Consider the following 16,074-nt stretch of genomic DNA (forward strand, 5'->3'; position numbering starts at 1 on the left):
ACCAAGCGGACGTTGTTTTGGAAAATAAGTAACCTCCTGCACTCAGAGACCCAGATCAGGCAAATGTGGACAGACCTTCCTTAACAAGATTGATCCACCAAATATGCGCAATGCTGTGCAGCCCTTTTGGAAGGCTGGGGAAGCCCAGGACAATGCCGCAAAGTAAGAACAAAAGAAGGCGCACCGGCCTTGCACATTACCTCAGCAACAATGTATTTATTAAAAGATAAAACAGGTGTATACTCACAAACGCCAAAAAATCACAAGCATGTCACATCCAATACTGGCCAATAGGACCAGAGTCCTGTGCAAGTCCCAGATGAAGGAAAACGCTAGGACAATGGCTGACATGTTTGATCTTGATCTCTGAGCGCAGGGGGTTACTTGTTTTCCTTTGGCTGCATCGTTTTGGGAAATTGGCTCTGAGGAAGAGGGGATCTCCCTTCGAAACGCATCAGCCATTTTCCTAGCGTCTTCCTTCATCCAGGACTCTGGTTCTATTGGCCAGTATTGGATGTGACATGCTTGAGATTTTTTTGGCGCTTGTGGGTAGACACCTTTTTTTTATCTTTTAATAAATACGTTGTTGCTGAGGTAATGTGCAAGGCTGTTGAGACATTGTTTCAGGTCCAGGGACAACTAATTGAGTCAAAAAAAAAAAGGTCAGTACAACTGGACATGCCCACATAAGCTGGGAAAAAGTGCCCATGCTTGCTGAGTATAGAGGGCATAACGGGCCTTAGGATGGTTTATAGGAGAGACACAAACTGGAGTCCGGAAAGCCCAGTGTAGAATGTATATCTGTCTTAAGCGGTCATCAGCAGAAATCCCTTAGGTTGTAATCCCATTTTGTTTTATACCAATTTAGTGGCAGATGGTGTAAGTAGGATAGTGTACAGGGAGGAGATTAGTTTAGCAGGATCTGATCCTAGAATTACCTCCCTAGGATGGGAATGAATCCAAGAACTGGACTCGTAGGGTATGATGAGATGCCTCTATTTAAAGAACAAAAATGGAAGGGGCTCTATATATTTATACAAAAGGTCACTGGCTTACATGTAAAGATGGACCCTTGCAGCATTTCCTACTGAACCTATCCCAGGCATTCCAAGGTACTCTTAGACAGTCGAGCTGAGTTCCAGGTATAGCTGATTTTGCATAGTTCTATTAGTCCAGCTTGGACCAATGTAAGTATACATGAGTTATACCTTGCCGATTCCCATGAAAGCAGAAATCACAAGTTAGTATACACCACTACTCCAGTGATCTCCGCTGGCTTCTGGGTCCCGTGGCAAGTTGCTGCCCTATTGCTTAGTGCAGCCTTTTTCAATCAGGGTGCCTTCAGGCTTCTTCAGGGGTGCCTTCAGGCTTCTTCAGGGGTGCTTTGGCAAAATGCCCCAAAATTGTATACAAGCCAGCAGGTGGATCAATTCTGCCTTTTAGTACACAGTCACAAGTTTTTATTGTGCACTTTTATGACCTTCTAGCAGTCAGCATCCTAACAACCAATGACATAATCTGTTGATAAGGAGGACGTCGGGTCCTCTTCTGACAAGTTTTCCTGACACCAAGAGTAAAAATGTGACTGGGGAGGGAGCTCCAGGTGATTGACAGACTCAGCTCTGTTCCTGTGTGGCACAAATGCTTGCCTGAATTAGGCACAGATTCAAGTTTGAATATTGCTTGTGTTTAGAGGACCCTCTTATTGTGTTACAGATTCTGAGCAGATGGTGGAAGTTTGCCATCACACACTGAGCAACTCGCTAAGACTTCTCCCAGCAGAGGATGGACCAGCCCCTCCCCCGGACCCAAGACATGATGTGCGAGAGAACAGCATGCATCACCACTGCGTCCTTGTCTTCACTGGCTGCTCACTGAAAGAGGAGGAAGTGAAAATCTGGCTGCGAGAGTGCGCCAAACAGGTGAGCACACAGGGCTGGTGTGATATCAAACATGCAGCTTCATAGGCTCTATTGTCTCATTTATTTGTGCATGTAAAATTTAAGATTGAGCTATTGAGCTCTGTAAACATTTTCCTTTTTTACAGTGAAGTTGGATTTAGCAGGAGTAGGATTCTACCTGCCATTTGGAAATGTAAAGATTACATATTCATGCAGTATTTTGTTTGTACCTTAGGATAGGTTTACACTTGCAGTTGGGAAGTGGTAAAAACACTCAGTTGTTCCGTGTTTTTATTGACACACCACCCACCTCAAATGTTCCTCCTTAAGCTGCAAAAGCCAGTGAACGGGGCTAAGCACATGCTACGGTTGCGATGCATGGCAAAATGATTCTTCCAATTACACTGGGTGGACAGGATCGCCTTTTCAGGGGGCACCATTAGTGTAAATGAGCCCTTACTATAAAAAAAGGTTTCTTTATTTAATTGTCAAACAAAATAAAAAGAAGCTGGATCCCAAAACACTGTTTATTACCTTTAAAGGAGACGTAGCACCAAATTTCTTTTGGCCCTATTTCTGTGGGTCACAGGAGTGCACTTCTGTCACCCATATTCATCCAGCAGTGGGCTAAAGTCAGATTGTCCAGACTCTGGAGGGATCCTGACTTTATTGTTGGGATCCACCCAGATGTCTGACCAGCAGCTGGCTCAGCCCCCCAGCTCTCTGCTGAGAGCCTGAGTCAGCTGCTCCCACCCCCTCCACAGTCCGGTGATTCAATGAGCACTGGAGGTGCAGAGCAGAGAACCGGTGACTGACAGTCATTGCTTTCTGCTCACAGAAGAGAACTGAGTGATCAGCGCTCATGTGATTGCTTGGTTCTCGGTTTTATAGGCGGCGGGTGTTCGATACTGCATCCACTTAGGTGGGTATAATTTTTTTTTTCCACATACTTATCTTTTAGCTTGAAACAGAATTCTAATGCTTATTCAAAGAACTTGTTGTTTACCCCCTAAACTCCTCCTTTAAAGAGGTCCCTCTGTGGGGGTGGGGGGGCAGGCAATCTTCATCGAGGAACAGGGCTTTACTTCAACATGTCACTGCTGCTCCCATGATGACTGGTGATCTGATGAATGACAGGGTAATATTTAAGAAACAGCAGGAGAATTGGAGGAAGCCCAGATCCACAGAAAGCCTTAAGCAAAAGTGGGGAGATCCTTGCTCTGCAGCTCCTCAAGTACGGCTTCCTCTTCAGCTAAGAGAACAGTGAGAAGCGGAGTAGTGACATGACTAAATGTCATTCCAAATTTAGTGAGACTAGCAGTCAGAGGCAGCAGTGCCTTAAGCCCCATACATATGATGAGAATATTGGACGGATGATCATCTGGTTTGTTTTTTTTCCATTCTAGTCTCATATCGAAAGTGAAGAGGTTACTAAAGTTACGAAAATTCTTACGAAGTTGTTATGAAAGAAAGAAAATTCAGAAGTGATGTATTTGTATTGTATTTTCGGAGGAAAACTGTACTGAATAAACGAAAATCGTACGATCTGGTATCGTACAAGAAAAATTTTCGTGTTTGTCCTTTCAAATAATTTCGGATGAAAGCTGTGTACGAACGGTCAGATTATCGTACGATCGCTTAGAAAGTGGTATTTTTCGTACGACTTTCTGATCGTGTGTACTAGGCATTGGAGGATTTTACATGCATATGTACAGTGGGGATCGAAAGTTTGGGCACCCCAGCTAAACATTTGTATTAATGTGCATAAAGAAGCCAAGGAAAGATGGAAAAATCTCCAAAAGGCATCAAATTACAGATTAGACATTCTTATAATATGTCAACAAAAGTTAGATTTTATTTCCATCATTTACACTTTCAAAATAACAGAAAACAAAAAAATGGCGTCTGCAAAAGTTTGGGCACCCTGCAGAATTTATAGCATGCACTGCCCCCTTTGCAAAGTTGAGACCTTCCAGTGTCATGGATTGTTCTCAATCATCGTCTGGGAAGACCAAGTGATGTCAATCTCAAAGGTTTTAAATGCCCAGACTCATCTGACCTTGCCCCAACAATCAGCACCATGGGTTCTTCTAAGCAGTTGTCTAGAAAACTGAAACTGAAAATAGTTGACTCTCACAAAGCTGGAGAAGGCTATAAGAAGATAGCAAAGTGATTTCAGATGTCAATATCCTCTGTTCGGAATGTAATTAAGAAATGGCAGTCATCAGGAACTGTGGAAGTTAAAGCAACAGCTGGAAGACCAAGAAAAATATCAGACAGAACAGCTCGCAGGATTGTGAGAAAAACAATTCAAAACCCACGTTTGACTGCATGATCCCTCCAGAAAGATCTGGCAGACACTGGAGTTGTGGTACACTATTCCACTATAAAGAGATACTTGTACAAATATGGTCTTCATGGAAGAGTCATCAGAAGAAAACCTCTTCTACGTCCTCACCACAAAAATCATCGTTTGAACTTTGCAAATGAACATATAGACAAGCCTGATGCATTTTGGAAACAAGTTCTGTGGACCGATGAGGTTAAAATTGAACTTTTTGGCCGGAATGAGCAAAGGTACGTTTGGAGAAGAAGGGGCACAGAATTTAATGAAAAGAACCTCTGTCCAACTGTTAAGCATGGGGTTGGATCAATCATGCTTTGGGGTTGTGTTGCAGCCAGTGGCACAGGGAACATCTCACGAGTAGAAGGAAAAATGGATTCAATAAAATTTCAGCAAATTTTGGATGGTAACTTGATGCCATCTGTGAAAAAGCTGAAGTTAAAGAGAGGATGGCTTCTACAAATGGATAATGATCCTAAATACACCTCGAAATCCACGGGGGATTACATCAAGAGGCGTAAACTGAAGGTTTTGCCATGGCCTTCACAATCTCCTGACCTCAACATAATTGAAAATCTATGGATAGACCTTAAAAGAGCAGTGCGTGACAGACAGCCCAGAAATCTCAAAGGACTGGAAGACTTTTGTAAGGAAGAATGGGCAAAGATACCTCAAACAAGAATTGAAAAACTCTTGGCTGGCTACAAAAAGCGTTTACAAGCTGTGATACTTGCCAAAGGGGGCAGTACAAGATATGAACTCTGCAGGGTGCCCAAACTCTTGCAGACGCCATTTTTTTGTTTTCGGTTATTTTGAAAGTGTAAATGATGGAAATAAAATCTAACTTTTGTTGACATATTATAAGAATGTCTAATCTGTAATTTGATGCCTTTTGGAGATTTTTCCATCTTTCCTTGGCTTCTTTATGCACATTAATACACATTTTTAGCTGGGGTGCCCAAACTTTCGATCCCCACTGTAGAGCTATGAGTGCTGTTTTTCAGAAGGAAATCAAGACAAAAGGCAAATGTTTAGATGGCCCCTATAACTTAGCAAATCACTCATAAAACCACACTCCTGCCACTCCTTTTTTTTCTTTCCAGCTTCGGACAGAGTATGGAAGGATTGCAATTAGGGATTCATCGATACCTAATTTTTTTTTTTTTTAAACGGAGTACAAGTACCAATACTTATGCTTGCAGATACCAATTTTCAATAGCATATGGTGCGGTGCGATTTGAGCCTATACAAAATTAAAAGAATCAATAATCGCATGTTATTTGATCACACAGGAGCGGTGCAGGAAGACCGCATGTGATTCGGACAGGAATCACACCACATTCCTGTCCAAATCACATGCGATTCTTTTAGGGATGCACCGAAACTTTGGTGACCGAAACGTTTCAGCCAAAAGCACCCCTGTCAGCCGAAATGAAAAAAAGCACCGGTACAGGTGCTGAGAAAACCCCGCCCCTCGCCGCTGCCACCACTTGGTAGTTCTCAGCCTTACCTGAGAAATCAACGAGCGATCTCGGCGCTGGGCATAGAGATGAGTGAAGGAAAGTTGGCTTCCATTCATCTCTATGCCCATGGAGGACCGGAGTGGTCACTTCCGGTTCTGGCTATTTTATTTTTTTTAAAGCACTAGATCCATGCTTTTTTTTTTTTTTTGATCCAATGCTTTACGTTGCAGAGGAGAGATGTGGGGTCTTATTGACCCCATATCTCTCCATAAAGAGGACCTGTCACTAATTATTTCTATCACAAGGGATGCATGCATTTCTTGTGATAAGAATAAAAGTGATTAAAAATTTTTTTTAAAGAGACAGTGCAAAAAAAAAAAAAAATTAAAAAAAAAAAATTTAAAGTGCCCCTGTCCTCCCTGTGCTGGCATGTAGTAGTGAACACATACATAGGCCATGCCCACATATGTAAATGGTGTTCAAACCACACATGTGAAGTATCGCCATAAATATCAGAGCAAGAGCAATAATTCTTGCTCTAGACCTCCTCTGTAACTTTACACTGCTAACCTGTAGACATTTTCTAAAGCATCACCCATGGAGATTTTTAAGTACTGCAGTTTCATGCCATTCCACGAGCGTGCGCAATTTTAAAGCGTGATATATTGAGTATCTATTTACTCACCGTAACATCCTCTTTCATATTTTACAAAAAAATTGGGGTATATATTGTTTTTTTTTTTGTTTTTTTTAATCAAAGTGTATTTTCTAAAAAAAATATATTCATTTTTAAAAATTGCGCATTTCGGTTTTCGGCCAAGTTCATTTTGATGTTTCGGTTTCAGCACCAGAATTTCATTTCGGTGCACCACTAGATTCTATGCATTAATTTTGTATGGGCTCAAATCACACAGCAAAGGTATCAGTTTTGGTATCAGAGCATTTGCAGAAGTACAAAATACAGGTGCAGATGCTTAGTATCGATACCGATGCCAGTATCTGTAGCAGTGCAATCCTAGTTGCAACCTCTGTTGACATTCTATTGTTGTTGCCCACATGGCCAAGATGTCCTCTTGCTTTCTGTCCTGATGGCACCATGACACACTGGGTAGGATATCACCTGAATACTTTTCTTTCCTTGCATAGTCCTTCTTCCTAGGAAATAGAATGGATGGGCGAGCCACACTAGTTTGTACACTCCATAGAAGATTTTATCCATTTACAAATCTGTGTGGTGACTTTGAGTGTAACTCTTATGGTTGGCCGTGATGAAAAGTGTTGAGCTCCCAAAACGAATTCTATGGACTAGACCAGGGGTGTCAAACTAGCGGCCTTCCAGGTGTTGCCAAACTGCAAGTCCTATCATGCCTCTGTCCTTGGGAGTCATGCTTGTAACTGTCAATCTTGCAATGCCTCATGGGACTTGTAGTTTGGCAGCAGCTGGAGGGCCGCCACTTTGGCACCCGTGGACTAGACAAACTCAATGTGACATTATCATCCATTTAATTTTTTTTTACGTAATCTCCTCTGAGGGTCCAGTAGGACACCACGGTTGTCGGTGAGCAGTCTCCACAACAAAAGACCTAGGAAGGGCAGCTAGAAATGTACAGGTTCAATGAGCGATTAGACAAATCTGTAAAGCTTCCGTAACACCTTTCGGAATTTGGAAAATGTTTCAGACATCTTACAAGTTTTAATAAAGCTGCTGTCTCCTATGTCCAGACTTCCGTTTGATTTGTAAACAAAACTGTTCTTTATATCACAGAAACCTGAGAAGAAGGCTTTAAGAACAAGAGGGTCCTTAACTGTTCAGGAAATCCGGAGCATTCATGTAAGTGAGGATTATAAATCTAGTGAATATAACATTTGTCTAACATACAGCTGTCAGTGAGCACCATTCACTAAAGCAGATCGAATGCACGTTTAGATTACATAGTTCATCTGGCTGAAAAAAGACAAAAGTCCATCCAGTTCACCCGTTAAAGAAAAAAAAAAAAGAAGTTATAATCCTAGCTTTCACTTAGCTATTCCCAGACCCAGAGCGTCATATGTCACTTCCGTGTCCGGGAATAACTAAGCGAGGCTTGAAGTGCAAAGAGGCCATCTTTAACCACAAGCCTACAGGGCACTTATACCCCCTTCCTGCCCAGGCCGATTTCCAGCTTTCAGCGCTGTCGCACTTTGAGTGACAATTGCGCGGTCATGCAACACTGTACCCATATGAAATTTTTATCATTTTTTTTTGTGACAGATAGAGCTTTATTTTGGTGGTATTTAATCACCTCTGGGTTTTTTTTATTTTTTCTTAAACCAAAAACCACTGAAAATTTTGAAAAAAAAAGTTTTTCCTTGTTTTTGTTATAAAATTTTGTAAATAAGTGATTTTTCTCCTTCACTGATGTGCGCTAATGAGGCTGCAGTGATGGACACTGATAGGTGGCACTGATGGGCACTGATTAGGAGGCACTGGTAGGTGGCACTGATGGGCATTGACAGGCATCACTGATGGGCACTGAAAGGCAGCACTGATAGGTGGCACTGATTGGCATTGATAGGTGGCACTGACTGGCACTGATGGGTGACACTGAAAGGCAGCTCAGTTGGGCACTGATATGTGGCATTGATGGGCACTGGCACAAGGCACTGATGAGCACTGACACAAGGCACTGATGGACACTGACAGGTGGCACTGCTGGGGCTACACTGATCATCAGGGCACACTGATCATCAGTTCCCTGATGGGCAGTGTACATGTCCCCTCCGTGGAAAGCCGATTACCGACTCTCCTCACGAGCTGTCAGCGTGACAGCTTGAGAGGAGAGAAATGCCGATAACCAGCATTTCCCTGTTTCACATGTGATCAGCTGTGCTTGGACACAACTGATCACATGACCGAGCCGACATCTTCGGCTCTTTGCATAGATCGATGATCTGCTGTGTCTGAGGGACACAGCGCACCGCCGATCGCCGCGCTGCACGCTCCCTGAGCCACGCATGCGCGGTGAGAATGGGAGGCTGTCATATGATGTCTTCCCAGAACGAGAGAACCACCTTGCATCTGTCATATTACTATATGGCGGGCGGGAGGTGGTTAAAAACATATATGCGTGAAACACTTGTGCTGGTTTACAAGCACCTGTACAAGAATATCTAAATCCAACCTAAAGTATATTACTGGAAAACCTATTGGAATCCCTTAAATCTGGCTATAATCCATGGAGATTTAGAGGGAGAAAAATGGAGAATCCAACAACAAAGGGTGGTTCCCTATATAATCAAAGGCGCATTTGACCACCATAACTGGGATCAAAGGATCTGGTGAGTGAGTCATCTACACTTTACGGTTATGAACACGTGGTTAAGATCACAGTCACATTAATTTTTACATTTTTTTTGATTTTTCACATTTTTTGATTTTTTTTTTTACCTTCTTTGGAATTTTCTATTACTCTATTTTGGGACAGTTACAAGAATTGTCATTATATTCATGGTTTTTATTATTCACTTCTCATGTTCACGATTGGTTGAATTGCTATACGGAGGGGTTACAATATCTTTTTCGTCTAAGCACATTTAGCCGCTCACAGCCACATCACCCTGAATGCGCCCAATCTTTTTTTTTTTTTTTTGTTTACAAACGATTTTATTAAATATTTATGAACTAGGCTGCAAAAACAACATTACAGCATCAAATATAATGTAGAACAAAGATAAGGCACATCTGTAATATACATATCAGAAGGTACAATCATTTTAAGGCATACGATTAAGTGTATAGACAAAATAGAAGAGTAGGCAGATAAATAATGCTACTAACAAAAAGCTCTATCATTTGAGTCTTAAGCATTCACTGTTCGATTAGTAAATGTCTATGCGTCTTCCAAACCTCCCACTTCCTATCGAATAAGTGCATCCTGTCCAATAGTGTATAATGAATTCTCTCCATAAGCAGCACTGCATCTATTCTCTGCAAGACGGAGGACAATGGCACTGTTGACGATCCCCAATGTAGGGCAATGGCCCATAGAGCCAAGACACAAATAGTATGAACGAGTCTCATAGCCCCCGTCCGTACACCCGGGATTTGGGGAATGCGGCCGATCTTGTCTGATCTCAGAAGCTAAGCTGACCTGGTTAGTACCTGGAGGGGAGACTGTCTGGGAATACCAGGTGCTGTAGGCTAAAATTTTTTGCATGGACCAAAACGGAGTTAACCCTCTGGTGGTACTAATCTTGTACTTATTGCACTATATGAAGTTTATTGTTTGGGCAAATGTAGCACCTATCTATTTATATTTTATTTGCATGTTGTAAGGGTCAATCACACTTAATTAGGGGCAGCTTCACTTAGAATAGAAAAACACTGAGACAAGATGGGGTTTATTTACTAAAGCTGGAGAGTCCAAAATCAGACTCCCTTCTGCATAGAAACCAATCAGCTTCCAGGTTTCATTGCCAAAGCTTCATTGAATAAGCTGAGGTTAGAAGCTGATTGGTTTCTATGCAGAAGTGAGTCTGATTTTGGACTCTCCAGCTTTAGTAAATAAACCCCGATATGTCTAGGGTCACTACAGTTGGCCCAAGTTTTGGGGGCCTTACACTATATAGAGTGATTTAGTTATAGGGATTATTTGTATATACACATCCCTTCTATATTGTATTTTGATTTTTGTGTGTATATATGTGCATGTTTGTATTATATATATATACATATATATATATATATATATATATATATATATTATATATATGTGTGTGTGTGTGTGTATATATATATATATATATATATATATATATATGTGTGTGTGTGTGTGTGTGTATATATATATATATATATATATGTGTGTGTGTGTGTGTGTGTGTGTGTATATATATATATACAGTTGCAAGAAAAAGTATGTGAACCCCTTGGTATTACGTGGAGTTTTGCATGAATTGGGCATAAAATGTGCTCTGAACGTCATCTAAGTCACAACAATAGAAGAACACAGTCTGCTGAACATAATACTACACAAACATTAGATGTTACCATGGTTTAATTGCACATAACATGTAAACATTCACAGTGCAGACAGGAAAAAGTATGTGAACCTTTGGACTTAATAACTGGTTGACCCTCCTTTGGCAGCAATAACCTCAACCAAACTTTTCCTGTAGTTGCAGATCAGACCTGCACAACTATCTGGAGTAATTTTGCACCACTCCTCTTCACAAAACTGTTTCAGTGTAGCAATATTCTTGGGATGTCTGGTGTGAATCGCTCTCTTAAGGTCATGCCACAGCATTTCAATCGGGTTGAGGTCAGGACTCTGACTGGGCCACTCCAGAAGGCGTATTCTGCGCTGTTGCAGCCATTGTTTTGTTGAATTACTTGTATGCTTAGGGTCATTGTCCTGTTTCATCACCCATCCTCTGCGGAGCTTCAGTTGGCGGACAGATGGTTGTACGTTTTCCTGCAAAATGTCTTGATAAACTCTGGAATTCATTTTCCCATCAATGACAACAATCCGTCCAGGCCCTAAGGCAGCAAAGCAGCCCCAAACCATGATGCTCCCTCCGCCATGTTTTACAGTGGGGATGAGGTTTTGATGTTGGTGTGCTGTGCCTTTTTTTCTCCACACATAGTGTTGTGTGTTCTTCCCAAACAACTCAATCTTGGTTTCATCTGTCCACAGTATATTTTGCCAGTAGTGCTGTGGAACATCCAGGTGTTCTTTTGCAAACTTCAAACGTGCTGCAATATTCTTTTTAGACAGCAATGGATTCCTCCGTGGTGTCCTCCCATGTACTCCATTCTTGGTTAATGTTTTCCTTATTGTAGATGTGTCAACAAAAATGTTAGCATGTGCCAGAGATTTCTGTAGGTCTTTAGCTGACACTCTGGGATTCTTCTTTACCTCATGCAGCATTCTGCGCTGTGCTCTTGCAATCATTTTTACAGGACGACCCCACCTAGGGAGAGTAGCAACAGTGCTAAACTTTCTCCATTTGTAGACAGTCTGTCTTACCGTGGACACATGAATATCAAGGCTTTTGGAGATACTTTTGTAACCCTTTCCAGCTTCATGCAAGTCAACAATTCTTGATCGTAGGTCTTCTGAGAGCTCTTTTCTGCGAGGCATGGTTCACATCAGACAGTGCTTCTTGAAACCAGTAAACCCAAACCAGGTGTGTGTTTTTTAAGAGCAGGACAGCTGTCAGCAACACATCCAATATCATCACACTGATTGGAGTCAAGGTTGGCTCACTCCTGGCTCCAATTAGCTCTGGGAGAAGTCATTAAGCTAGGGTCTCACATACTTTTTCCTCCCAGCACTGTGAATGTTTACATGTTATGTGCAATTAAACCATGGCAACATCTAATGTTTGTGTAGTATTATGTTCAGCAGACTGTGTTCTTCTATTGTTGTGACTTAGATGACGTTCAGAGCACATTTTATGCCCAATTCATGCAAAACTCCACGTAATTCCAAGGGGTTCACATACTTTTTCTTGCAACTGTATATATATATATATATATGTGTGTGTGTGTGTGTATATATATATATATATATATATATATATATATATATATATATAGAGCACCTACCTATTCCATCTTTATTTCTATCAGCACAAGGGACACTTGATTCATTCTAAGTTCTGTCCCTTGTGCTGAATACACTAAACCTTTAGCTTTAAAAACCTACAGAGAAGGTGCTGCATGGACAGTGGGTGACAGTGAGCTCCATATTGTGGGTGCTGCATGATAGAATGCATGAGATCTTAAAGATTTTAATTAGGAATGCACTGATACCGAGTATTTTCACGAGTACTCGTACTCGTGAAAATGCTCCCGATACCTGAAACCGATACTTTGCAGTGTGATTTGCATCAATACAAAATGTATGAGCACAACTTGCACAAAGAATTGAATGCGATTTGAACATAAACGCGATTCCAAATCGCGTGTGGTTTCCCCACTGCTCCCGTGTGAACCCAGACTGTCATAGCTTGAGTTCACACAGGAGCGGATGCAGGAAACATTCCTGCACTGATTCCCTGCTATCACAGAAAGAAAAGCTGGGGATTTGAAATCCCCATGGAGGGATGGCAGTACAGGCTAGACTGCTTTTGGTTGGTCAGCAACACTACGGTGCTGACCAATCAGAAGCCATCTAGCCCGTACTGTCATCCCTGCAAGGAAAGCAGAGAAAGCTACGGGGATTTTAAATCCCCAGACCTGTGAAGCAGCTTTCTCTTCTGTCCTTGCAGGGGTGGTAGTACGGGCTAGACAGCTTCTAATTGATCAGCACCGTGACGGTGCTGACCAATCAAAAGCCGTCTAGCCTGTACTGTCATCCCTGCACATAGTGGAGAGAAAGCTGCTAGGATTTCAAATCCCCAACTTTTCCTTATGTGACAGTATGGGACCTCTGCAGGGAGGCTTCCCACACCGCCCTTGTGTGAGCCTGGGTTCACACAGGAGCAGTTGGGAAACGCATGTGATTTGGACAGGAATTGAATTCCTGTTCAAATCGTATGCTATTCTTTGCAGTGCAATTTACGTCCATACATTTTGTATTGATGCAAATCGCATGGTAAAGTTTCAGTACTCGTACTCGCCATTTAAAAAAGGGTATCGGTGCATCCCTAATTTTATGATTATTCTGGGCCCATGTAGTTTCCTATCCTTTGGGGAGCGGAGTGAAGATGTGGGAGTACGGGGACCAGGCTTTATACTATAATTAAGTAGGCCAATTTTTAAATGATATCCTCCAATTGTTTGGAAGCCAGTGCAGGGAGTAAAGAATTTGGGTGGCGTGGCAATGACAGGGTTGGCGGGTACATTGCCTGACTGCTGCATTCTGTACCCACTGCAAACGATGTAGTCATTTCTCAGGGAGACCATAGTAGAGGGTGTTGCAATAATTCAATCTGGATGTTACAAAAGCCTTGGATTAATTTTGGCATGTCCTCTGGTGGAATCAGATGTTTGATTCTTAAAATATTTCTGAGATGGTGAAGGGAGGTCCTTGGCGACAGCTGATCTCTGTTGCTTAATCAATAGGCCGATGTCTAAGATCATGCCAAGGCTGCGCGCATGGCCTGGAAATATGAGATTTGTATTCTCAAGGTTCAACATGGCTAGATGTGTTTGCTGCTACTTTGTTGTTAGCCATTACCCTTCATTTACAAACCCTTCTGTCTTCTCTGAAGTAGTATAGTTACCGTTTCCTGACTTCCTACTGCAATGCCTAGGCAAGGGTGATGTCATTCTCCTTCCTGCTAGATCTTGGAGAATGTTGAGTAGCCCAAATTTCACAAAGAACAATCCTACACTGCCCTGCACCATTGTCTCGCAAGGTTTGGTCTCCTCCGTGTTCCCAGGGGTCTTTTCATCTGGGGGGTGACATCTCCCCCTGCACTACAGAAGTCATAGGTGGACAGTCCACTTTAACATGAACTCCAGGGAAGCAGTTAAATAAATATATGAGTGTGTATATGTATATATATATATGTATATATGTCTAATCAGTGTCTGTCAACTTTATTCCCTGCAGGCAAAACGTCACTTGGATCCTCTTCCAGATGGATATTTCTACAATGGAACTCAGTTCGTAAACTTTCTTGGAGAAAAAACTGATTATCACCCATGTATCCTTTTCATTTGCTGAGCATGGTAGGAGGTGATAAGGGAACTAGAGAGCAGGAGGTCTTGGGAGGAGCGGAGAGGATGGTTTGAGTGATATTTTGAGACCAGGTTGGTGATGTAGCTAAGGGTAGAGTTGTGGATGGCTTTGTTGTTAGTATTTCAGATTTTATTCATTGGGTGAGCAGAAACCAGTGGAGGGATCGGCAGAGAGGGTCAGCCAACACTGAGCAGTTGGTAAGGTGGATGAGTCTGGTAGCAGCATTCATGATAGACTGAAGGGGTGGGGGGGGGGTAGCCTGTGTAGGCCTGTGAGGAAGAAGGTGTAATAATGGAGGCAAGAGATAACAAGGGAGTGAACTAGTAGCTTGGTGGTTTCATTGGTTGAAGGATAAGTTCACCTTTCATAACATATTACACCCATATTCAGGATGTAACATGTTACGATCAGACCTGCCCCCTGTTCCTCGTTTTGACAGCTAGCGGGGAATCTTCTACCCCCATGCTAGCTGTCCATCTCTGTGAATGAGAGACTACAAGTCCTGACAACCTTAGCTACTTGTACATCCCATACAGCAAGCAGATATACTGACCAGTGTGCTGGAGACTTGCATGGTTCCAGAGTTGTGCTGATTCCTGGTGCAATGCTTTACAGGCTCCTGCAGACAGAAATAATAAATGCACATTTTTTTACCTGCAAAAAATGTGCATTTATTACTTTTTACTAAAAGTTGAACTTATCCTTTAAAGGGAAAGATTTAGACAGTGATTGGAGTACACCTAGCACCCTGGGAAGAGGGCAGGGACTGATAGTTGTATTATTGATCTTGATGGAAAAGTCGTGAGGAAATGTGAGCTCTGTTTTAGAAAAGTGTTGTTTTGCGATGACTGAAAATGCCCTGATGGGCTATTTTGCTTTTCCTAAGTGCTTGCTGTCTCTGTACCCATTTAAGAAGGTGACTGCCATACCCAAAAAAGGCGCTGCTGTGTTTGGGTATCCAACAGATAAGCGGCTCTTTCCAGAACTATGTTCCCTTGGAAGGTCCTGCCTTTCTCCCAATTTTGCTTGTAACTTTGCTGATGTCTGATTGATAAAAATCTAACCACGATTGCCATTGGCCCTCAGATAATTGAGCACGTGAACCAGATGTCTGTGACATTGAACTTTAGTTGCAATGGAAGCTTTCTGGCATATTTCTTGAATTAGTGACTTGTCAGTACATATGTTCAGGTACCTTTGGTTAAATTACTGAACTGCGGTTGAACCACATGTATTTGAACAGAGTAAATGCATGTCTCCTGGAACCGCTGAGCACAGTAGGGAACGTGAGTTCGACACTCCTGGAAGTGTCACTGTCTGAAATGTCTTCAGAGGAAGTTTTCTCTGCAGTGGAGTAACATGTGGCAGCAGGAGAGGTAAACGCTTCTTCTATTCTTTTACAGGGAACTCTTGTTGACAAATGTTAATTTTGTTGACAGGGTTAACCTTAGGAAGAACCATAAATGATTTCTTCTGTAATCCTGGAAAGTGTCCATCCCATTAGTGCTGATGCATTGGTCACGTGGGGGTTGATTTACTAAAACTGGAGAGTGCAAAATCTGGTGAAGCTCTGCATAGAAACCAATCAGCTTCCAGTTTTTTTCGCCACATCATTGGTATCAGTGGAAGGAATTATGCTCCACTGTTGGTGTACATAGATGGAATGATGCCTCATCATTGGTATCAGTGGAAGG

At 42.1% G+C, this 16,074-nt stretch overlaps 1 protein-coding gene across 1 annotated transcript in view; it reads left to right on the forward strand.

The window, feature by feature from the left end:
- Nucleotides 1–16,074, forward strand: part of DNAAF9 (dynein axonemal assembly factor 9) — a 208,212-nt gene that overhangs the window by 176,744 nt on the left and 15,394 nt on the right. The window contains exons 34-36 of the mRNA XM_089690898.1: nt 1,717–1,922; nt 7,474–7,539; nt 14,252–14,345. Of these exons, the coding sequence (XP_089547024.1) occupies nt 1,717–1,922; nt 7,474–7,539; nt 14,252–14,345 (366 nt within the window). The remainder of the gene's footprint in view (nt 1–1,716; nt 1,923–7,473; nt 7,540–14,251; nt 14,346–16,074) is intronic.

This window comes from Staurois parvus, unplaced genomic scaffold, assembly GCF_062004578.1.
Source record: "Staurois parvus isolate SC_StPar_1 unplaced genomic scaffold, SC_StPar_1.0 ptg000545l, whole genome shotgun sequence".
Taxonomy (NCBI): Eukaryota; Metazoa; Chordata; class Amphibia; order Anura; family Ranidae; genus Staurois; species Staurois parvus.